Source organism: Musa acuminata, unplaced genomic scaffold, assembly GCF_036884655.1.
Source record: "Musa acuminata AAA Group cultivar baxijiao unplaced genomic scaffold, Cavendish_Baxijiao_AAA HiC_scaffold_1118, whole genome shotgun sequence".
NCBI lineage: Eukaryota > Viridiplantae > Streptophyta > Magnoliopsida > Zingiberales > Musaceae > Musa > Musa acuminata.
This window is the reverse complement of record NW_027021331.1, coordinates 180,570-205,808: the sequence shown is the minus strand read 5'-3', so window position 1 is coordinate 205,808 and position 25,239 is coordinate 180,570. Positions and strand designations below refer to the sequence as shown.

Sequence of the window (25,239 nt, the reverse complement as noted above, 5' to 3'; positions counted from 1 at the left end):
CATTTGTGATACGTGAATGAGAAAAATGCGGATCAAGGCCCTTAGATCTATTTATTTTATTTCGGCGAAAAGAGACAAAATTCTCTGAAACTTTCTTTGTTATTTTCGTTAGGTTCAAGTCTGACGGGAATAATATTCTACGACTAACAACTCATTTATTTTCAAATCGATCCATTTACTATCTATTATTTGATTTACTACTCCTTTATATTGGAATGAGTCAAAAGTCAAATGTTTTGGCAATTCCTCGGGGGGGGATAAGGCAATATAATTTTGAATCAGAGCTTTCGATCTTTGTTTATCCTTCGTAGTAATAATATCTCTGGGTTTACAACGATAACTTGGTATATCCACTATACGACCATTAACTAAAATATGTCTATGGTTAACTAATTGCCTGGCTCCAGGAATGGTCGAAGCCATACCCAATCGGAAAAGGATGTTATCCAAACGCATCTCAAGTAATTGTAGTAAAACCTGACCTGTTGACCCTTTAGCTTTTCCAGCGATATGCACATATCTAAGTAATTGTCGCTCTGTCAGACCATAATGAAAACGCAATTTCTGTTTTTCTTCTAGACGAATACGATACTGCGATCTTTTCCCAGAACGCAATTGGTTTTTAAGATCACTTCCGGATCTAGGTCTTTTACTAGTTAGTCCTGGTAAAGCCCCCAGACGGCGTATTTTTTTGAAACGAGGTCCTCGGTAACGAGACATAAAGACTCCTTTTTAATTTTATGGATTTTATTGAAATTTCATTTTTTCAGAATAAAAAAATGAAAACTGAACTATAAATTAAGACTGAACTAAGGGATAAACAAAGCAAAGCTAAATTTACCGAAATACTACAAAGTAGAATAAAATAAATTGTATCAATATCCGGATTTTTTGTATATATAGGAAGTTGCAGCTCCGTTTTATGATTTGTTCGGTAGAGAGAGATCTAATTGTTCCAATACATTTTTTGGTCATGGTTGCAAGTTACCACGACATAACATATGGGAAAAGGAGGAGAGAGATTATCAATCACGGAAAAATCGATAGAGAAAAAGCCGGCTATCGGAGTCGAACCGATGACCATCGCATTACAAATGCGATGCTCTAACCTCTGAGCTAAGCGGGCTCACATAACATAACAGAAATAGTATATAGAAATTGAGGAAACTACCGGATTTTAGCTATTAGCTGATCTTATCTATTAGCTATTCGTTTAATATTAACTATGAACTATAACTATATAACTATACTATAACTATATAACTATATAGTATAGTATAGTTCTATATAGTTATATAGTATACTTCTAAACTATATACTATAACTAACTATAATAATAATTCTGACTATTCTTCTGACTATTCTAACTATATCTAACTATAATATACAACATAATGTATTTATTTATATATTTATATTTTATATATTTATATTATGTTAATTATAGCTATAGCGAATCGGTCCTAAGATAAAAAAAAAGATAAGGATAAAGATACAATCTAAATGAAAATGAGACATTCCTCTGGTTTGATTCGGAAAAGGAGGAGATAGGACAAAAAAAAAGAAGAATGAATATCGACCGTTCCACTATTCCAAATCGCACTGTAAAAATGAAAGGGAGGGAGAAACATATATATGTTGGATATATCTATCCATATTGAATTGCGGATACATCAATGATAGAATCATTTCTGATTGAAACAAGGTTCATTCAATATAAATGAACTGATGGGGGATAGCCAAAAAAATCAAACAGCAGCATACACTTTTTCAATATAGAAATCATTATCTAACGAATTCAACGGGTCCAAACAAACAAAATAAATGAAAAGGATAGTTGGAATTCCAACTAGGTCTTGGTATCAAAGGGGATATGGCGAAATCGGTAGACGCTACGGACTTGATTGGATTGAGCCTTAGTATGGAAACCTGCTAAGTGGTAACTTCCAAATTCAGAGAAACCCTGGAATTAAAAATGGGCAATCCTGAGCCAAATCCTTATTTTGAGAAAACAAAGGTTTATAAAACTAGAATTTAAAAGGATAGGTGCAGAGACTCAATGGAAGCTGTTCTAACGAATGGAGTTGACTACGTTTTGTTGGTAGCAGGAATCCGTCTATAAAAATTACAGAAAAGATGGTCCTATATACCTAATACGTATGTATACATACTGCCATATCAAACGATTAATCATGACCCGAATCTATTATATTATAATTATATATAATTATAATATGAAAAATTCAGAGTTATTATGAATCCATTTCAATGGAAGTTGAAGGAAGAATCGAATATTCAATTATGAAATCATTCATTCCAGAGTTTGATAGATCTTTTGAAAAACTGATTAATCGGACGAGAATAAAGAGAGAGTCCCATTCTACATGTCAATACCGACAACAATGAAATTTATAGTAAGAGGAAAATCCGTCGACTTTTTAAATCGTGAGGGTTCAAGTCCCTCTATCCCCAATAAAAAGCCTATTTTACTTCCTAAGTATTTATCCTCTTCTTTTTTTTCATCAGTGGTTCAGTTCAAACAAAATTCACTATCTTTCTCATTCACTCTACTCTTTCACAAACGGATCCGAACTAAAATCCTTGGATCTTATCCCAATTTGGATAGAACCTGTACAAATGAACATATATGGGCAAAGAATCTCTATTATTGAATCATTCACAGTCCATATCATTATCCTTACACTTACTTGTCAAATTTTTTACTACTTTTTAGTCCCTTTAATTAACATAGACACAAGTACTCTACTAGGATGATGCACGGGAAATGGTCGGGATAGCTCAGTTGGTAGAGCAGAGGACTGAAAATCCTCGTGTCACCAGTTCAAATCTGGTTCCTGACACGTAAATAATGTATCGGATAGATATTCATACAAATTAATCGAGATAGATCGGGCGTTAATAGTCTAGAGCATGATACGTATTTACTCATCTAGATGTTACATATTTACTCATCTATTACATATATTTACTCATCTATTACATATTTACTCATCTAGATATATATATATATATATACCTCCCCTTGGGGGGATTGGTTACATATTTACTCATCTAGATGTATATATATATATACCTCCCCTTGGGGGGATTGGTAAAAAATATATGTATGGATGGTTATGGTAAAGAACAAAGTGAGATTATGCTCCCGTCTCTTTTTTCTTTCTTGTTTCTTCATACTGTGCTTTCTCTCATTCAAAAAGAATATTAAGTCTTCATCTATATTCAAAATAAAAATAAATAAGTAAAAGTAAAAAAAAACTTAAAAGTCGAGAGGAGTTAAAAGATAGCAATAGACAGAATGCACTTCAGACACAGTACAAATAAAATCCAATCCCTTTTCATTTCTTCATTTCATATTTTTGACATTTATTCCATTTCTTCACTCTTGCTTACGTTACTTTCCGAGGTCCATCTACATCTAAGTAAGTTATGTGCGCGGTACAAAGTTCATAGTGCAGAACTCTTTTGATTCATCCCATTGTTTCTGCTCATACGAAATGGATATGATCTATTCCAAATTTTGGAATATAAATGAAGTTTTTTTTAGGTTATCCATAATACGAATTAAAGTCCGGTTACTTTCTTTCATCTAGAACGGAACGTAAAAATATTCCTTCACTTGAAAGAAATCTGGAATCGTGTCATAGTCGTATTAAGTAAACATTAATTTCTTATCATTTAATGAGCATCTTGTATTTCATAGAAATTGGGGGTAATATAGTCCTTACGTAGGGGCCAACCTATCCAACTTTCCGGCATCAAAATACGTTTAAGGCGTGGATGATTATCATAAGAGATTCCCAACATATCATAAGATTCGCGTTCTTGAAAATCAGCACTTCTCCAAATCCAGAAAACAGACGGGATTCTAGGATTATTCCTTGGGGCAAATACTTTTATGCATACCTCTTCTGGTTTAGCTATACCATACTGTATTCTCGTAAGATGATACACACTGGCTAAAAATCCGCCTGGTGCTACATCATAGGCACACTGGGAGCGTAAATAATTGTAACCATATACATATGAAATGACAGCAATGGAATCCCAATCCTCGGTTTTTATTTGTAAAGTTTCTATTCCTCGGCAATCAAAGCCCAAAGATCTATGAACTAAATCATGGTTGACTAACCAATCAGATAAACGATCCTGCTGCATCTTCTTGATCTCTCCCACATTTGTATTTGTATGAGTATTTCAATTTACAATGAAATTTTTAAAGATTGACCCTTTCTTTCTTATTCTGCACAAAAGAACCTTACCTTGTCTGATTCACTAATTCATGGGGAGATACTGAACTTTTGGATTTGAAAAATGTTTCAGAAGGTATCTCTGAAGTAGATGGTGATTGATAGAGCAATTCTTGATCATAATTTCCAGTATGAGTACTGCGTCTAACACAAAACTTGTGATTGGTAGTAAAACATCGATTTTCCTGTTGAGACACAGTTCTATCTTCAAAGATTTCTCGAGATATTTTCTTACGAAGTTTCGTTATAGCATCTATAACCGCCTCTGGTTTAGGTGGGCAGCCCGGCAAATAGACATCGACAGGAATTAGCTTATCGACTCCACGAACAGTACTATAAGAATCAGTACTGAACATCCCTCCTGTAATAGTACAAGCTCCCATAGCAATGACATATTTTGGTTCAGGCATTTGCTCATATAATCTTACTAAAGAAGGAGCCATTTTCATTGTTACTGTGCCGGCTGTTAAAATTAGGTCTGCTTGTCTAGGACTCGATCTTGGTACCAATCCATAACGATCAAAGTCGAATCGCGAGCCTATTAATGAAGCAAATTCAATGAAACAACAACTGGTACCGTATAGAAGCGGCCATAAACTGGAAAGTCTTGACCAATTCGAAAGATCATTCAATGTAGTTGAAATAACTGAATTGGTAATTGTTTTGTCAACTAAGGGAAACTCAATCAAATTCATAACTGTCTCAATGTAATCTTTTCCTTCATTTTTATTTTGATTGTCTGAATATTCAGTTAAGACCATTCCAATGCTCCTTTTCGCCATGCATAAACTGAACCAACAATTGGGATAAGCACAAAAATTAAAGCTTCGATAAATACAGATACACCCAATACATCGAAACTCATTGCCCATGGATAAAGAAAGACCGTTTCAACATCAAAAACAACAAAAACTAGAGCAAACATGTAATAGCGGATTCGAAATTGTAACCAAGCATCCCCAATGGGTTCTATACCCGATTCATAACTAGAGAGCTTCTCTGGTCCTTCACTAACCGGGGCTAAAACTCCGGAAATTACAAATGCCAAGATAGGAATAACGCTTGATATTATTAGAAATGCCCAGAAAATATCATATTCGTGAAGCAGAAACATAAATGTACTCCTATTAATGTGGAATATGCTGAATTATTCGATTCGAATCGGAATTGTCAATTCATCCATAACTTCTTATCTTAGGCGAAACAAGAATTGATTTTGATCAAATCAAACTGCATAGTTTAGAGTTTGTTTGCTGTGGGGCATGTTTTGTTTAAAGATTCATCTAATGGAATCCCACTTACATTTTGGATTTCGATTCTATTTAGATATGGTGTAGACATAGGATGCTCTTACACAAACAAAACTCTCTCACTTTGTCTTGGGTTCTCTATCCTCTAGAAAAAGGTAATAAAATACTAAAATATCCTATGCCTATAACTATTCCTATGCCTATAACTATAATAAATATCAATACCCTATAATATAGTAAAGTAAATATCCTATAATTAAATACTATGAATACTATATTCATTAGAATACTATGTTGATTATATATAATCAACATAATGAAATAATAATAATTTCATTTCCTTTTTTTAAAACTTAAATTTTTCAATAGTCATATGGGGTAAAATGTCTAGGGATTTCTAGCATATTCTATATTATTCGAAGTATTCCTTTTTCATTAAAATCTGGGTATAGGATCATTGCTTCTATTGATTTGATACGAATATGAATACATAATCTAATGCATCGAATGATTTTTTATCTTTTTCTTGTCCTAGATTTCATTTCTATTTTTCTTAATTGATTCAATCCGTTGAATTGAGAGGTGACATATAACAACTTATATCTTTCTATACAAAAAATTGGAAACTTGGAACCTGTACTATCCCACCTCCTCAGAAATAAATAAGAAGAATCGAGTTATTTCATTAGAGTTAGAATGAAAGATTCATTCTATTTCGGACCAATCTCTAATACTAAACAAAGATTACGATTTGGAATGAACCAAAATACTTGTTTGTTTTGTTACGGCAATAACGCTTAATAATATAATGGTAAGACCAAGCAATGGGTTAGATTTCGCTACAAGAAAAAGGTTTTACAGCAAACCTATACTAGACAATGAAACATAGCAAAGAGTGGAGTAGTATAATCGACGGAATCATAAATGATTTACATAACATTTTCAAATAGAAAGAATCACACATTATCGAATGATTCGACGGACCAAATCAAATCCACAAACCCACTCAACTCATAGAATATAGAAGAAGAAACGTTAATATATTTAGGCCCAATTCGTTATCTCTCCATTATCTCTGAATCAATCAATAAGGTTGCTCTTGTTCTGCCAAAAAACGATTAGTGATTAGTTAGGGGGATTCTCCAAATACAAGACAAGACCCAAGACCAAGAAAAGAATAGGTCCTAGACCCATGTGACTTAGGATTAGACTTGGTTGGTCCCATAGAAATGAAAACCATACTAAACTATATACTAAACACTAAACTATATACTAAACAAAAATATAATATATTAGGATTAGGGCTATACGGACTCGAACCGTAGACCTTCTCGGTAAAACAGATCAAACTGATTATTATCGAAATGATTCGAACTGTTTCAAAGACCCAACATGCATTTTGTTGCATTGGGCTCTTTCATCAACTGATGTAAAGATCAGTTAGTCCACCATATTTTTTCTTTAGAGGAAGATAATGAGATGGTTCCATGTGCTCTGATTTATTATTTGTATTCTGATCTAGGAGCAATACCAAAGTGTTTCAAAGAAGGGTTATCTTGACTTAGGTCTGCCTTCGGCCTAGATCAACCTAAGTTAAATGGAATCTCTATCGCTCCGCTGCAACAGTCGAATATGAGACTTCATACACCTTAAAGTTCATAGGACGAAAAGAGGTTATTTTGAGGCCCTTATACTCATTATGCCTAGCATTGAATGGGCTGGGTATTTACCTTATCAACTATCAAATCAATGGCGGGTTCTATTTGATTTGGCAACTGAATTCGCGCCTGAATCGGACCGAACCAAATATTTGTCAGGCTATTGTTCTCTTGTTCCCTCGAACCTATGGAGTAAGACATCGATTTCTCAATACGATCAATTATGTTCATTGCATAATAGGCTCCTTTGAAAAGCATTGGCGCGCGTGTAAACGAGGTGCTCTACCAACTGAGCTATAGCCCTTGTCATAGACATCTTAACATATAGATAATTTCTTGTCAAGATGGATATTCCATAATCCACATCATAGCTCTCTGATCTATTTATTTTATTTACGCTTAACAGAACAGATTTATTTACGCTTAACAGAACAGATTAGTATTGCTTAGAAATAATATTCCACCTATAATCCCCGAAGTGATGGGTTCTTTTTGTGGTGATAAATGACCTACTTAACTCAGTGGTTAGAGTATTGCTTTCATACGGCGGGAGTCATTGGTTCAAATCCAATAGTAGGTAGAACTTATTAGATACCGGAGTCGATGAAATGATATCTAATAAGTTTTTCTACCCCATCTTCTTTTTTTGTTTTATCAGATTAGACTTGATTGTGTTCAATTGGCAGAATCAACATGTGGTGTATAATAAAGAACTTTTTAAAAACTTCTCTTTATTATTTTGATGTATTGACTTGACTAGTAGGAAATAACATTGACAGCCTCTACTCGTGTCCTAGCTCGTCTGAGAGCTAGATTCGCTTCAATTGCTTGTCTCTTACCCTCAGCTCTACTCAAGTTAGCTTCAGCTATTTCAAGAGCTTGTTGAGCTTCTTGCGGATCAATGTCAGTACTTATTTCCGCATCATTTCCTAAAATGGTGATTTCATTATTACCTATTCTAGCGAAACCACCCATCAGAGCCACCGTTAACCATTGGTCGTTGTTGAGGCGTATTCTCAAAAGACCTATATCTACAGCCGTGGCAATAGGGGCGTGGTTTGGTAATACGCCAATTTGGCCACTATTAGTAGATAAAATTATTTCTTTCACTTCTGAGTCCCAAATAATTCGATTAGGAGTCAGTACACAAAGATTTAAGGTCATTTCTTCAATTTGCTCTCCTCTTCTAAGTTCATAGCTTTCGCGGTAGCTTCATCGATGTTACCTACTAAATAAAAGGCCTGCTCGGGAAGACTGTCTAATTCTCCGGAAAGGATCAGTTGAAACCCCCTAATTGTTTCTGCAAGACCAACATATTTTCCTGGAGAACCAGTAAATACTTCTGCCACGAAGAAGGGTTGTGATAAGAAACGCTCGATTTTTCGTGCTCTTGCTACAGTTAAACGATCTTCTTCGGATAATTCGTCCAACCCAAGAATAGCTATAATGTCCTGAAGTTCTTTGTAACGTTGTGAAGTTTGCTTAACTCTTTGCGCAGTTTCATAATGTTCCTCGCCAACGATCCGAGGTTGTAACATAGTTGACGTTGAATCTAAAGGATCCACTGCTGGATAAATACCTTTGGCAGCTAATCCTCTCGATAATACGGTAGTAGCATCTAAATGTGCAAATGTCGTGGCAGGAGCAGGGTCGGTCAAATCGTCCGCAGGTACATAAACGGCTTGGATCGAAGTTATAGATCCCTCTTTGGTAGAAGTAATTCTTTCTTGCAAAGAACCCATTTCTGTACTAAGGGTAGGTTGATAACCCACTGCAGAAGGCATTCTCCCCAATAAGGCGGATACTTCTGATCCTGCTTGGACGAAACGAAAGATATTGTCGATGAATAGAAGTACGTCTTGTTCATTAACATCCCGGAAATATTCCGCCATAGTTAGGGCAGTCAAACCAACTCTCATACGAGCTCCCGGCGGTTCATTCATTTGACCGTAGACTAGAGCTACTTTTGATTCTGCAATATTTTTTTCATTAATTACTCCGGATTCTTTCATTTCCATGTAAAGATCATTTCCTTCACGAGTACGTTCGCCTACTCCGCCAAATACAGATACGCCTCCATGAGCTTTGGCAATGTTGTTGATCAATTCCATGATGAGTACTGTTTTACCTACTCCAGCTCCTCCAAATAGTCCGATTTTTCCTCCACGGCGATAAGGAGCTAAAAGATCCACTACTTTAATTCCTGTTTCAAAGATTGATAATTTCGTCTCTAACTGTATAAAGGCAGGTGCAGGTCTATGAATAGGAGATGTTGTGCTAGTATCTACAGGACCTAAATTATCAACAGGCTCCCCAAGAACGTTGAAAATTCGTCCGAGGGTAGCTCCACCGACTGGAACGCTTAGAGGAGCTCCCGTGTCAATCACTTCCATTCCTCTCATCAGTCCATCTGTAGCACTCATAGCTACAGCTCTAACTCGATTATTTCCTAATAATTGTTGTACCTCACAAGTCACATTAATTTGCTGACCAATAGTATCTCGACCCTTAACTACCAAAGCGTTATAAATATTAGGCATCTTGCCCGGAGGAAAAACAACATCCAGTACTGGGCCAATAATTTGAGCGATACGCCCTAGGTTTTGTTCTTCAAGTGTGGAAACCGCAGGACTAGAAGGGGTAGGATTGATTCTCATAATTATAATTAAAGTAAAGTATGTCGAAAGTTTTTTTGAATAGTGCCATGCCAAGTCGAAAATAAATGTCCGATAGCAAGTTGATCGGTTAATTCAATAAGAAATAAATGGGAGTTAGCACTTGATTTAGTTGGTACCTACCCAACCGAATACGATTCAATCGTTTACTCATTCAATTACTCATTCAATGAGTCAATTTTCAAGTTCAGCCAATCCTTCTTTTTTTCAAAAGAAATATTAAGTACATGAAATCACGAGTAAGTCTCTTTCATTTCTCTATCATTATAGAAAAACCATCCGTATTAGATTCTATTATCTATAGAATTCGAACCCGAACTCCATTTATGATTCATTATTTCGATCTAATTGGCCATTGTTCTTTTTTTTTTTTGAATAGATATTGGATTTCCGCCTATCTATTCTTTATACCCTTTTAGGATGAATTATGCCTATTTTCACATCTAGGATTTACATATACAACATATATCACTGTCAAGAGTGAATTTTTCTTAGTATTTGGATTCAAAATAAGAAGGAGATCCATTTGATTTTATTGTAAACTTGCAAAACAAACATTGGGTTTGGGTTGCGCCATATATATCAAAGAGTATACAATAATGATGTATTTGGAGTATACAATAATGATGTATTTGATGAATCAAATACATGGTCTAATAATGAACCATTTCATTTTAACATAACATTGAAATTAGTTGATAATATTAGTTGAATATTTTTTTTCTTTTTTTTTATTTTTATTTTTGTCAAAGGTTTCATTCATGCATAATCTATATCGAGTAGACCTTGTCGTTGTGAGAATTCTTAATTCATGAGTTGTAGGGAGGGACTTATGTCACCACAAACAGAGACTAAAGCAAGTGTTGGATTTAAAGCTGGTGTTAAAGATTACAAATTGAATTATTATACTCCTGACTACGAAGTCAAAGATACTGATATCTTGGCAGCATTCCGAGTAACTCCTCAACCTGGAGTTCCGCCCGAAGAAGCAGGGGCTGCGGTAGCTGCCGAATCTTCTACTGGTACATGGACAACTGTGTGGACTGATGGACTTACCAGTCTTGATCGTTACAAAGGGCGATGCTACCACATCGAGGCCGTTGTTGGGGAGGAAAATCAATATATTGCTTATGTAGCTTATCCTTTAGACCTTTTTGAAGAAGGTTCTGTTACTAACATGTTTACTTCCATTGTGGGTAATGTATTTGGTTTCAAAGCCTTACGAGCTCTACGTCTGGAGGATCTGCGAATTCCCACTTCTTATTCCAAAACTTTCCAAGGCCCGCCTCACGGCATTCAGGTTGAAAGAGATAAGTTGAACAAGTATGGTCGTCCCCTATTGGGATGCACTATTAAACCAAAATTGGGATTATCTGCAAAAAACTACGGTAGAGCGGTTTATGAATGTCTACGTGGTGGACTTGATTTTACCAAAGATGATGAAAACGTAAACTCACAACCATTTATGCGTTGGAGAGATCGTTTCTTATTTTGCACCGAAGCACTTTTTAAAGCGCAGGCCGAAACAGGTGAAATCAAAGGACATTACTTGAATGCTACTGCGGGTACATGTGAAGAAATGATGAAAAGGGCCATATGTGCCAGAGAATTAGGAGTTCCTATCGTAATGCATGACTACTTAACTGGTGGATTCACTGCAAATACTAGCTTGGCTCATTATTGCCGTGACAACGGCCTACTTCTTCACATCCATCGCGCAATGCATGCAGTTATTGATAGACAGAAAAATCATGGTATGCATTTCCGTGTACTAGCTAAAGCATTACGTATGTCTGGTGGAGATCATATTCACGCCGGTACAGTAGTAGGTAAACTGGAAGGGGAACGTGAGATGACTTTAGGTTTCGTTGATTTATTACGTGATGATTATATCGAAAAAGACCGAAGTCGCGGTATTTTCTTCACTCAAGATTGGGTCTCTATGCCAGGTGTTCTGCCCGTGGCTTCAGGGGGTATTCATGTTTGGCATATGCCTGCTCTGACCGAAATCTTTGGGGATGATTCCGTACTACAGTTTGGCGGAGGAACTTTAGGACACCCTTGGGGAAATGCACCTGGTGCAGTAGCTAATAGGGTGGCTTTAGAGGCGTGTGTACAAGCTCGTAATGAGGGACGTGATCTTGCTCGTGAAGGTAATGAAATTATCCGTGAAGCTAGCAAATGGAGCCCTGAACTAGCCGCTGCTTGTGAAGTATGGAAAGAGATCAAATTCGAATTCGAACCAGTAGATAAGCTAGATAAAGAGAAAAAGTAAGTGTGCATAATTCAGTAATTCCTGTTTGTTCTCCTAATTGATTGCAATTAAAGTCGGCCCAATCTTTTCCTAAAAAAAAGATTGGGCCGATTGCCGAATAAAAAAAAAAAGAATGAGCATTCTATACTATGTATTTGCATATATCTTTTATATGTACAGATGTACAGATCTTACCTATATATATACAAGATAAGATCGAAGACTAAACAACTCAATACTTCTATTGTTTGTTGTTGGATCCATAGGATTGGATTAATTATGGATCCTTGGGATTGGTGGACTTTTTTATATCTCCTAGTTTCAGGCCATAGATCAAGCCAAGGGAAAGGCTCCTTTACCCATCCTATATATTGTCTTTTTCGTTCCATGTTAAAATAGAAACTTAATTATTTGATTATACGAGAACAAATTCTTTATTCTTTATTTATAGAAATAAACAACTATCTCTATTTTCGATGAGAATTTGTACATCACATGGAAGAAAGCTGTGTCTTTCTATTTTAAAATTTATAAAAAGATTCTATCAATATATATTGAAGTGATACCTCGGCTTCCCACAAAGGAGAATCATTTCTTTCAATACTTACTCGTTCTTTCAATACTTACTCGTTATTAATTAACAATCCTAATGATTAGGATTAGATTCGTATGCTTAATTCTGATAAGAAATCAAATAGTGAAAGTAAAATGATTATCCATCGAATGTATTGTATTTCATCAAATAGGGGGTAGAAAGACTCTATGGGAAAATGGTGGTTCCGTTCGATGTTGTCTAACGAGAAGTTAGAACATAGGTGTGGGCTAAGTAAATCTAGGTGTGGGCTAAGTAAATCAATGGATAGTCTTGATGGTATTGGACATACCAGTAGAAGTGAACAACCTATTCTAAACGATACGAAGAACGATACGAAGAAAAAGATTCCTAGTTGGAATCATAGTGGTAATTATAGTTTCACTAATGTTGATTCTTTATTTGAAATCAAGGATATTTGGAGTTTGATCTCTGATGACACTTTTTTAGTTAGGGATAGTAATGGTGACAGTTACTCTGTATATTTTGATATTGAAAATCAGATTTTTGAGGTTGACAATGATAGTTCTTTTCTGAGTGAACTAGAAAAAAAACTTTCTAGTTATTTGAGTAGGGGGTCTAAGAAAAAGAATCACTACTATTATCATTACATGTATGATACTCAATCTGGTTGGAATAATCACATTAATAGTTGCATTGATAGTTATCTTCGTTTTGAAGTCAGTATTAATAGTTCTATTTCGGGTAGTACCAACAATTACAGTGACAGTTACTTTTATAACTTCATTTGTACTGAAAATAGAAATAGTAGTGAGAGCGGTAGGTCTAGTAAAAGAACTAGAAAAAATTTCAATGATTTCCATGAAGAGGTGGAATCCGATTTCCATGAAGAAGTAGAATTCCACGAAGAAGTAGAATCCGACTTCCATGAAGAAGTAGAATCCGATTTCCATGAAGAAGTAGAATTCCACGAAGAAGTAGAATCCAATGATTTCAATGAAGAAGTAGAATCTGATTTCAATGAAGAAGTGGAATCCGATTTCAATGAAGAAGTGGAATCCGATTTCAATGAAGAAGTGGAATCCGATTTCAATGAAGAAGTGGAATCCGATTTCAATGAAGAAGTAGAATTCCATGAAGAAGTAGAATTCCATGAAGAAGTAGAATCCGACTTCCATGAAGAAGTAGAATCCAATGATTTCAATATAAATCAAAAATACAAACATTTATGGGTTCAATGCGAAAATTGTTATGGATTAAATTATAAAAAATTTTTTAAGTCAAAAATGAATATTTGTGAACAGTGTGGATATCATTTGAAAATGAGTAGTTCAGATAGAATTGAACTTTCGATTGATCCCGGAACTTGGGATCCTCTGGATAAAGATATGATATCTATAGACCCCATTGATTTTCGTTCAAAAGAGGAACCTTATGGAGATCGTATCGATTCTTATCAAAGAAGGACAGGTTTAGCTGATGCTATTCAAACAGGCATAGGTCAAATAAATGGTATTCCCGTAGCAATTGGCGTTATGGATTTTCAGTTTATGGGAGGTAGTATGGGATCCGTAGTAGGCGAGAAAATTACTCGTTTGATCGAGTATGCTACTAATCGATCTCTACCTGTCATTATTGTGTGTGCTTCTGGAGGAGCACGCATGCAAGAAGGAAGTTTGAGCTTGATGCAAATGGCTAAAATATCTTCTGCTTCATCTAATTATCAATCAGATAAAAAGTTATTCTATGTATCAATTCTTACATCTCCTACAACTGGTGGAGTAACAGCCAGTTTTGGTATGTTGGGGGATATCATTATTGCTGAACCTAACGCCTACATTGCATTTGCGGGTAAAAGAGTAATTGAACAAACATTAAAAAAGGTAATACCTGAAGGTTCACAAGTGTCTGAGTATTTATTCCATAAAGGTTTATTCGACCCAATAGTACCACGTAATCTTTTAAAAGGTGTTCTGGGTGAGTTATTTCAGCTCCACGGTTTCTTTCCCTTGAATCCAAGTTCAAAAATGTAAAGTATAGCACTAGATTCAGTTATTTTATTTGTAGCGAACAAGTATTTAATTCGTCGTAATCAGGTGTTTTCTTTGGTGACATAAGTTCTCCTTGTAATAAGAGACAGAGGTTTCGGATAATTTTTATTTTATATTTTATTATATTTTATTTATTATATTTTAGAATATAGAATATATAGTTTTAGAATATAGAATATATAGTTTCTATCTAGTCATTTTCTATCTAATCATATAGAATTATAGTTGATATTACTTATTACTTATAAATAAATATTATAAATAAATAATATTTATTATAATTTTTTATAATATATTTATAATATAATAATGGCTTGATATAATATAATAATGGCTTGATATTACTTATAATAGATATATCATAAGTAATAGATATATCATAAGAAGATATCTTTCTAATAGATAGAAATATTAAAACAGATAGAAATATTAAATTGAGGCACCTATTCTATGACAGATCCCAACTTACCCTCTATTTTTGTGCCTTTAGTGGGCCTAGTATTTCCGGCAATTGCAATGGTTTCCTTATTTCTTCATGTCCAAAAAAATAAGATTGTCTAGACCCAATGGGACCGAATCTTATCAATTTATTTCAACACTGGATGATAATACAGATATTTATCTCGTGTAATATGGTATGATATGTGGCTCTTTCCGAACACACAAATGAAAGAATCGTTATGCGGATATATGATATCTGCATAAATGCATGTATATGTGAATATAGCTGGTTCAAAATGGATTAGTGAATATTTTAAATAGAAAGTCAATGTATCTAACCAATTACTCTCCTAATGTTTCACATCAGAATAGTGCTAGTTGATGAAAGTTACTTCGGGATCAAGAAAGGTAAAGTCAAATTTATTTGGGTTATTCGCTCAATTCCAATCGAATGCACTGGATCTAGTATAGTATGAATTGGCGATCAGAACATATATGGATAGAACTTATAACGGGGTCTCGAAAAACGAGTAATTTTTGCTGGGCCTGTATCCTTTTTTTAGGTTCACTAGGATTCTTAGTGGTTGGAACTTCCAGTTATCTTGGTAGGAATTTGATACCCGTATTTACATCTCAGCAAATCATTTTTTTTCCACAAGGGATCGTGATGTCTTTCTACGGGATCGCGGGTCTATTCATTAGCTCGTATTTGTGGTGCACAATTTCGTGGAATGTAGGTAGCGGTTATGACCGATTCGATAGAAAAGAAGGAATAGTGTGTATTTTTCGCTGGGGATTTCCTGGAATAAATCGTCGCATCTTCCTTCGCTTCTTTATGAGAGATATCCAATCAATCAGAATAGAGGTTAAAGAGGGTCTTTATACTCGTCGTGTCCTTTATATGGAAATCAGAGGCCAAGGAGCCATTCCCTTGACTCGTACTGATGAGAATTTTACTCCACGAGAAATTGAACAAAAAGCTGCCGAATTGGCCTATTTCTTGCGCGTACCAATTGAAGTATTTTGAAACGAACTGAAGTGAAGAATAAAATGAAGAATAAATATTTTCTCAAGATGGGGGAAGGAACTTGCTAATTCCTCTTTTAATACAACTGAAGTTTCTTCATTCTTTTATACTAGAAAAAGGTCTAATCTAACTAACGAATCTAATCTAATAAGTATAGATATAAATTCATCAAACCTATCCGAACATGTATTTCGTAATACAGAATTCATCTTTTTAGGCCCAAGATTTGGAATTGATACCCTTTTCTGGTTAGACGGTGAAACATTTCGAAAGAATTAATTGATCCAGGGGGAGTTTTTTCGTCTCGAAACTCGATTCGTTACTTCAAGTGGGTTTTCGAGTATTCATCGAAAGGAACAAATGAAAATAAAATTGGTTCAAATTTGCCCAATTGAGATATCTGGAATAATATTTATTTCTTTTTTTCTCATTTTCATCCGAAAAGAACTCTTATTCTATGTCTATATTCCTTCTAAATCAAAAAAAAAATAAAATTATTACACAATAATAGGAAAGGAATAGACCCATAGGTCAATACCTTGTTATACAACTCGTGCTTCAAAGAAATATCAGATCAGATAGAGTCAACGAATGAAGCAGGTTCATTAACAATTCAATTCACAGAAAAAAAAAAATGAAAAAAAAGAAAGCATCGGCCTCCCTCCCATATCTCGCATCTATAGTATTTTTGCCCTGGTGGGTCTCTTTCTCATTTAATAAATGTCTGGAACCTTGGGTTACTAATTGGTGGAATACCAGGCAATCCGAAAATTTTTTGAATCATATTCAAGAGAAAAACGTTCTGGAAAGATTCATAGAATTAGAAGAACTATTCCTATTGGACGAAATGATAAAGGAGTACCCGGAAACGCATATACAAAAACTTCATATAGAAATACACAAGGAAACAATACAATTAGTCAAAGCACACAATGAATATGATCTCCATATCATTTTGCATTTCTCGACAAATATAATCTGTTTCGCTATTCTAAGTGGTTATTTTATTCTGAGTAATGAAGAACTCGTCATTCTTAATTCTTGGGTTCAGGAATTCCTCTATAACTTAAGTGACACAATAAAAGCTTTTTCTATTCTTTTAGTTACTGATTTATGGATCGGATTTCACTCGACCCATGGTTGGGAACTAATGATTGGTTCGGTCTACAACGATTTTGGATTGGATCATAACGATCAAATTATATCTGGTCTTGTTTCCACTTTTCCAGTTATTCTAGATACAATTGTGAAATATTGGATCTTCCTTTTTTTAAATCGTGTATCTCCTTCGCTTGTAGTAATTTATCATTCAATGAATGAATAAAGAACTCATTTGATCTTATTATATCAATCAAATCAGAATCTTTCTTCGTGTATAAAGAAAGTATTTTCAATTTGACTTAATTCTTTATACTTTTATCTGTTCAAGGTATTCGTCCTATATTCCAGTACAATTATTCCAGTACAATGACAGACTCGTGTATAGGGAACTATACTAGCTACCTATCTAATTTATTGTAGAAATTCGGGGATCAATGATTGGACATGCAAAATAAAAATACTTTTTCTTGGGTAAAGGAAGAGATGACTCGATCCATTTCTGTATCGATCATGATATATGTAATAACTCGGGCATCTATTTCAAATGCATATCCCATTTTTGCGCAGCAGGGTTATGAAAACCCGCGAGAAGCAACGGGACGAATTGTATGTGCCAATTGCCATTTAGCTAATAAACCCGTGGATATTGAAGTTCCGCAAGCTGTGCTTCCTGATACTGTATTTGAAGCAGTTGTTCGAATCCCTTATGATAAGCAACTGAAACAAGTTCTTGCTAATGGTAAAAAGGGGACTTTGAATGTGGGGGCTGTTCTCATTTTACCCGACGGATTCGAATTAGCCCCCCTTGATCGTATTTCTCCTGAGTTGAAAGAAAAGATAGGAAATCTGTCTTTTCAGAGTTATCGTCCCAACAAAAGAAATATTATTGTGATAGGTCCTGTTCCCGGTCAGAAATATAGTGAAATCGTCTTTCCCATTCTTTCCCCCGACCCTGCTACGAAGAAAGACGTTCACTTCTTAAAATATCCCATATACGTAGGTGGGAACAGAGGAAGGGGTCAGATTTATCCTGATGGTAGCAAAAGTAACAATACAGTCTATAATGCTACATCAGCAGGTATAGTAAGCAGAATAGTACGTAAAGAAAAAGGGGGATATGAAATAACCATAGTTGATGCATCGGATGGACATCAAGTGGTTGATATTATACCTCCAGGACCAGAACTTCTTGTTTCAGAGGGTGAATCCATCAAGCTTGATCAACCATTAACAAGCAATCCCAATGTGGGAGGCTTTGGTCAGGGAGATGCAGAAATAGTGCTTCAAGACCCATTACGGGTCCAAGGTCTTTTGTTCTTCTTGGCATCTGTTATTTTGGCACAAGTTTTTTTGGTTCTTAAAAAGAAACAGTTTGAAAAGGTTCAATTGTACGAAATGAATTTCTAGGTGCAGAGATTCCTTAACATCAAGTTGGTAAAAAGCGCCGAATTTTTTTTGATCCATACAATTATGTATGATCAAAAAATCTGTAAACCTTTTTGGTTGCTTTGTTTATACTTTTTTTTCGTTTTGCGGGATGTCTGGAATTCATTACTTGTATCCTATTCTTAGTAATAGACAATAGACATACAAAGAAAGAGAATACAGAGCAAGGATGGGAAAAATGAAAGAAAGAAATCCTTTTAGGAGGGATTACTAGTCTTACGAGTCTTCTATTCGACACAAGAAAAGGGCGGAAAATCCTTTTTCTTGTGTCGTCTTATATCGAAATAATAATGATTTTTTCTCCTGTTCGTCAAAGATTACCATTCCTTCTTTTCCGGGTCCACCAGAACTCTTTTGGTTAGATTCATAGGAAGTTGTGGACAAACAAAAAGAGAGAAAGGATTAGGGGAATAATTGATTGAGCAAATAGAACTTCTTCAATTAACTTAAACTTTTAACTTAGAGAAATTATTCAAGAGAAATTATTCAAACAAATTATATTATAGAGTTTTATAGAGTAAGTTCTATAGAGTAAGTTCTATTAGTAGTTTAGTATAGAAATTATTTGCAGGATGTCTCATGCGTAGAAATCTATATAATATTGTATTATTCAGAAAATCCATTGATTACTCTTTTCTTGTTTCTTCATAAGAGTTAATATTATGGAGGAAAGGAAGAACAGAGACTATGAATCAATCAATAGATTCAATTCTTCAAAAACATTATTAAGAAACAAAAGAATAGAGTGGTTTGAAACATCAGAGCAAAGGATCCGTTTTGTCATTTCATTTCTACGAATATAATATTTTGATTATGTTGACTGGCCAATTTGTATGTTATGGAATAGATCATAATCTTCCTATAAGAGTAAGAAAAGAACTCAACGGGACCTTATCGCTCTAATTAGACAAAGGAGGGTAAGGTCCCGTTGAGTTCTTTTCTTACTCTTTCATGTCTACAATCCGGTTTATCCGATTACTAGAGAGATGAACCCAACCCAGAATATGAACCGTAAAAGAAAACACCTATTAAACCGATCACAGGAATACCAGTTACAGTACCAACCAGCCAAAGAGGAATCCTTCCAGTAGTATCGGCCATTTCCCCTACTTTCCTCCACATTTTCTCAAATGGTCGTGCTAGAGACAAAAACAGTCATGGATAATTATGAGGATGGTATCTTTCCGAATGGGATAAGAGAATTCCTACTATTCTCTTTCTTTCTTTCAATTGAAGAAATAATTGGAAAATAAAACAGCAAGTACAAAAATGAGTAATAAACCCCAGTATAGACTGGTACGATTCAATTCAACATTTTGTTCATTCGGGTTTGATTGTGTCATAGCTCTATAATTCAAATTAGGTTTATCGTTGGATGAACTGCATTGCTGATATTGACCCCAAAAAAGAAACGGTAGGTACAGCTAGTCCGTGAACAGCCAACCATCGCACTGTAAAAATTGGATAGGTTCGATCTATGGTCATTGGGGGCCTCCTAAAAGGATTTACTAAATTCATCAAGTTGTTCCAAAGAATCAAAACGGCCGGTTATCAATGGAATACCTTGTCGGCTCTCTGTGAAATACTCGTTTGGCCGAGGACTTCCAAACACGTCGTAAGCTAAACCCGTACTGACGAATAACCAACCCGCAATGAATAGGGAAGGTATAGTAATGCTATGAATGACCCAGTATCGAATACTGGTAATAATATCAGCAAAAGAACGTTCTCCCGTGCTTCCAGACATTCTGAGCTCCACAAATTTTTGTACATTCAAAAAAGGGAATCGATTCCTTGAAAGATGGGATCAGTAAATGGAAAACTACTGATATTGCATCTTTGTGAGATCGTCAATTTTGTACCAAAGGTTTATTTCAAGTATACCGAATCAGTATAGCTATCCTTCCTCTGGCACAGCAACGCAGTCTCGATCGGTACCGAAATGCTACATAATTCTTTTCTTCTTTTTTTGTTCCTTGTCTATGCATAACTCTATGTTATTCAATAGATCAATAGAAAATTACTCAAATTCCTTATAAGATTTCCATTATTGGATTCATAATAGAAAGTAAAGATCTTGGAAAAGCGTGAATCGATGGTTTCTAATAATTTATGAAGCATATTATAATATTCACACAATTCAATTATATGTATGCGAAATCTATAATAAACCCATTTTTTGGTTAAAAGTTTTTTTGTTCAAATCTTTTTATTTCAAGTAATTGGTTGGTCGTATAATACAATAAATATACTGTAATACAAAATACAATAGTATATACTATATTAGTGAAAGAAACAGAACATGAAAGAAACAGAACCCAGTTGGAACAATCCATATTCGTGATGCAACCGTTATTGTATTAGATCCAAAACAAAGGTTCTTTCTTGACCAAACTAGAAGTATGGAACTCCATGATATGGAAAGACAGAATATAGAATCTAAAAGGATAATGGAAGTTGTTCGTCTTTGAATCGAGTTGGACCTGAAAAAAAAGAATAAAAATATAAAAATGAAAAATAGAGTAAAGGTTTTATTTTTTTCGATAGATCGTGGGACACCTTTTTCTTTTCATTCGAAATATTATGTTATGGGCAATTAAGCAACCTATTACTGTACTGAGTCCAATGAGTTAAAATAAATAAAAGGTAAATAGTATCAGGCCGTTCGTTCCAAAAAGGATTAGATCCTATTGAAATAGAAAGGAAATGATTAAAATGGAATTTTCAAATCCAATTCTTTTATTCCAAAATTACTTAAATTACTTATATTTTATTTAATATTTTATTTAATATTTAAGTATAAGTCCATAAGTAATTTAAGTTTTGAATGAAGTTACACGGCACAGTTCTTAATTACTATTACTTTTACTTATACTTTATATTTTACTTACTTTTACTATTACTTTATTCAACTCACAAATACTTTATTCAACTCACAAATTCCACAATGAATCTGTTGATTCCGAATCATAGGATCGGTCAATGTCACAGCAGATGAATCGAATTTTTCTACCTATGTCACTCTTAGTTAGTCTTATCTATAATGACTGATGAATCCAGAATTTTCAATTGGAACTAAACTAATTCTGTCAATTGATTTTTTCTTGCCGTCGTATTTTGTAAAAATTGAAACTTAGGTAAGTGTTTTATCAACATATGTAGCAAAAGAACATATCTAATTTAGCTCTTTCATGCTTACTATAACTAGTTATTTCGGTTTTCTACTGGCTGCTTTAACTATAACCTCAGCTCTATTCATTGGTTTGAACAAGATACGACTTATTTGAAATGAATTGAATGAAAAATTGATAAAAACGAATATTTCTCTGAGATTCCGGGTATTCTATGGTTCTTTCTCACATCAATTGCCAATTCTTGGTCATTGAGATTCACGGATAATTCAGATTAATATTTAGGGATAGATCTTACCTTTCTTTTTATCCCCTTAAACAAACCGAAATGATTGAAGTTTTTCTATTTGGAATCGTCTTAGGTCTAATTCCTATTACTTTAGCAGGATTATTCGTAACCGCATATTTACAATATAGACGTGGTGATCAGTTGGACCTTTGATTGAGTAATATTTCTTTCTTTTTTTGATTGACCTCCTGCAGGAAGGAGGTCAAATTCAAGTTACAATTCAACTTTTTGTTTTGTTAAATTATTAATTATTTTATTGTGATTCGACATCAAATAAACCGAATCACGCTCTGTAGGATTTGAACCTACGACATCGGGTTTTGGAGACCCGCGTTCTACCGAACTGAACTAAGAGCGCTTTCTTATCCTTATGACAGGAGATACGACTGTACTGTAAAGAAAAGTAATTTTTCTACCCCCAATACGTCTTGCATACATATAGTATGCAAGACCGGAAGATTATGTCCAATTTTAATCGATCTCAATGAATCCCTCGTTACTGCCCATGGGAGAAGTAATAGGTAGGGATGACAGGATTTGAACCCGTGACATTTTGTACCCAAAACAAACGCGCTACCAAGCTGCGCTACATCCCTTTTCAAAATTGTTGTACAGTTTCATTGTACAAAATCCCTGTCTTGTTTTCCATATCGTCATTTTCTCCTCCATCTATATACAATTTTCTTGTCATTTCTTCTTTTTGGTTTCATATAATAAAAGAATTATATACATCTGAAACCTAACGTATAAAAAAGTTAATATTTATCAGTAATGCTCAGGAACAAGGGATTAGATTTTTTTTCTTTTACAAAAAAAGAAAAAAATCTATTGCTTCATTGTACATATCTATTTTAGTTAGGAATCCTGTTTAGTTAGGAATTCCGTGTAAAAAAATACAAATGATCTTGAACTACAGCATCTGACCATATATGTATTACAATCCATAATAGAAGGAGGATTTTCAATGCGAGATATAAAAACATATCTCTCCGTGGCACCTGTGCTAAGTACTCTATGGTTTGGGTCTTTAGCAGGCCTATTGATAGAAATTAATCGGTTATTTCCGGATGCCTTGTCATTCCCCTTTTTTTAATTCTAGTTATTGATTGATATGCGAAGAAATGAAGAAAATTAGAGATACAATTCCACGTGACTAAAATTTCGAATTTCGCCCCTATTTTTTCAGTTCTTTAGGATAGGAAGGAAAAGAAAAAAGTGTATTGAACCTCAGCAAAAATGTGGTAGATCGAAGATCGAATTTTGGAGAACAGAAATGAAAATGTGGATCCAGTCTACGGCGAGTTCCACGAAATCATAGCATAGAAAGAAGATATTTAACTTAAATAATAAATAAAATAAATATTAATAAAATATTGAGATTTAGGATAGGAACAATTGAGAGTTAGAAAGAAATTGTATTATTTAATTATTACTCCATTAAATTATTACTTTATTATTCTAGTAAAATTGTTACTCCATTAATATAATATTAATTATCATTATATAATGAAATGATAATTGCAACGAAATACTTAGAAATTCCATTTCTAGTTAGTAACTTCTATCGATTTTTTTGTTCTTTTCTTCTTCTTCAGCTCGGATCGAAAATAGAAGAGTTAAGCCGATCCAAAATTCAAAGGAGGTTCATGGCCAAGGGTAAAGATGTCAGAGTCATAGTTATTTTGGAATGTACCAGTTGTGCCCGAAATGATGTCAATAAAGAATCGCCAGGTATTTCTAGATATATTACTCAAAAGAATCGACACAATACGCCTGGTCGATTAGAATTGAGAAAATTTTGTCGCTATTGTAACAAGCATACGATTCATGGAGAAATAAAGAAATAGATCGAACAGAACGCGTGTGCGCTCTCGCCAAGGAAGAGGAAGAACTTAACATATATTTAGAAGAACTTAACATATATTTAACATACTTAACATATATTTAACATATATAATATACATAATGTATAATATACATAATGTATAAGATATATAATATACATAATGTATACAAATCAAAGCCTATTTTGTCGGATCTGAACTGAAGTGAATAAAGAAATAGAATTTTAGAAATAAGGAATAAACCATGGATAAATCCAAGCAATCTTTTCGTAAATCCAAGCGATCTTTTCGTAGGCGTTTGCCCCCAATTGGATCGGGGGATCGAATCGATTATAGAAACATGAGTTTAATTAGTCGATTTATTAGTGAACAAGGAAAAATATTATCTAGGCGGGTGAATAGATTGACTTTGAAACAACAACGATTAATTACTATTGCTATAAAGCAAGCCCGTATTTTATCTTTGTTACCTTTCTTAATAATGAGAAACAATTTGAGAGAGCCGAGTCGATCCCCAGAACTACTGGTCCTAGAACCAAAAATAAATAGACATACTCTTCAATTGACTCAAAACTCCAATTGTAACTCAAGCTCAGATTGATGTTTTGTTCGAAAAGGCCTAGAATCTAGAGCGGGTTCCTGTGTTATAAGAAACAAAAAATGGAGAAAATTTTTTTTATTGAAACATATTCGTTCATTCCTATTACTATCTTAATTTCTTTTTATTCTATTTTCCCGGAGTTCCTTCTCCGGGGAATTCTGTTTCAATCATTCCTGTACTGTATATTACTTTAGAATCTACTTTATTTGATGATCTTGTTGGAAATCATGTAAAGACAATTCTTATTTGATATAGCTATTTGTGCAGGTATTTTACGATTAAGAAGCAATTGCTTCTTGTACAGATTGTGTATTAATCTACTATAACTATACAATACCTTATTATCACGAGTTACTGCATTTATCCGAGTGATCCACAAACGACGAAAATCCCTCTTTTGCCTGCCTCTATCTCGATGAGAGGAAGCCAAAGCTCTCATTTTCTGTTGAGTAATCGTTCGAGTAAGTCTTGAATGAGCTCCTCTAGAGGTTGATGCAAATAAACGAATTTTTGTTCGACGTCTCCGAGCTGTATATCCCCGTCTAACTCTGGTCATTGAATCAAATTAAACCTTAATGAATAACTAATTGATTTCGATTCTTTCAGTCATCCTTTTCCCCTCTCACGGTCGATTAATAACAAAACGG

The 25,239-nt window shown here is 34.4% G+C and overlaps 3 protein-coding genes and 4 non-coding genes across 7 annotated transcripts; 3 read left to right on the top strand and 4 right to left on the bottom strand.

Annotated features, from left to right (window-relative positions):
- Window positions 1-1,053: 1,053 nt before the first annotated feature.
- TRNAT-UGU (transfer RNA threonine (anticodon UGU)) lies at window positions 1,054-1,126 on the bottom strand. Its single transcript has one exon. It is a non-coding gene; the product is annotated as a tRNA-Thr (tRNA).
- Window positions 1,127-2,788: 1,662 nt separating this feature from the next.
- Window positions 2,789-2,861, top strand: TRNAF-GAA (transfer RNA phenylalanine (anticodon GAA)). Its single transcript has one exon. It is a non-coding gene; the product is annotated as a tRNA-Phe (tRNA).
- Window positions 2,862-4,984: 2,123 nt separating this feature from the next.
- On the bottom strand, window positions 4,985-10,320 carry LOC135666668 (ATP synthase subunit beta, chloroplastic-like). Its single transcript, XM_065178297.1, has 2 exons — window positions 8,357-10,320; window positions 4,985-8,291 (listed from the first exon to the last, which is right to left on the bottom strand). Exons 1-2 carry the CDS (start codon window positions 9,834-9,836, stop codon window positions 7,936-7,938), a joined length of 1,836 nt encoding a protein of 611 aa, XP_065034369.1. The 5' UTR covers window positions 9,837-10,320; the 3' UTR covers window positions 4,985-7,935.
- Window positions 10,321-10,463: 143 nt separating this feature from the next.
- LOC135666666 (ribulose bisphosphate carboxylase large chain) lies at window positions 10,464-16,832 on the top strand. The gene has a single exon (XM_065178295.1). It carries the CDS (start codon window positions 10,666-10,668, stop codon window positions 12,127-12,129), a length of 1,464 nt encoding a protein of 487 aa, XP_065034367.1. The 5' UTR covers window positions 10,464-10,665; the 3' UTR covers window positions 12,130-16,832.
- Window positions 16,833-17,411: 579 nt separating this feature from the next.
- On the top strand, window positions 17,412-24,029 carry LOC135666667 (cytochrome f). The gene has a single exon (XM_065178296.1). The coding sequence runs from the start codon at window positions 17,726-17,728 to the stop codon at window positions 18,686-18,688; it is 963 nt and encodes a 320-aa protein (XP_065034368.1). The 5' UTR covers window positions 17,412-17,725; the 3' UTR covers window positions 18,689-24,029.
- Window positions 22,432-22,505, bottom strand: TRNAW-CCA (transfer RNA tryptophan (anticodon CCA)). The gene has a single exon. It is a non-coding gene; the product is annotated as a tRNA-Trp (tRNA).
- Window positions 22,670-22,743, bottom strand: TRNAP-UGG (transfer RNA proline (anticodon UGG)). Its single transcript has one exon. It is a non-coding gene; the product is annotated as a tRNA-Pro (tRNA).
- Window positions 24,030-25,239: the final 1,210 nt, after the last annotated feature.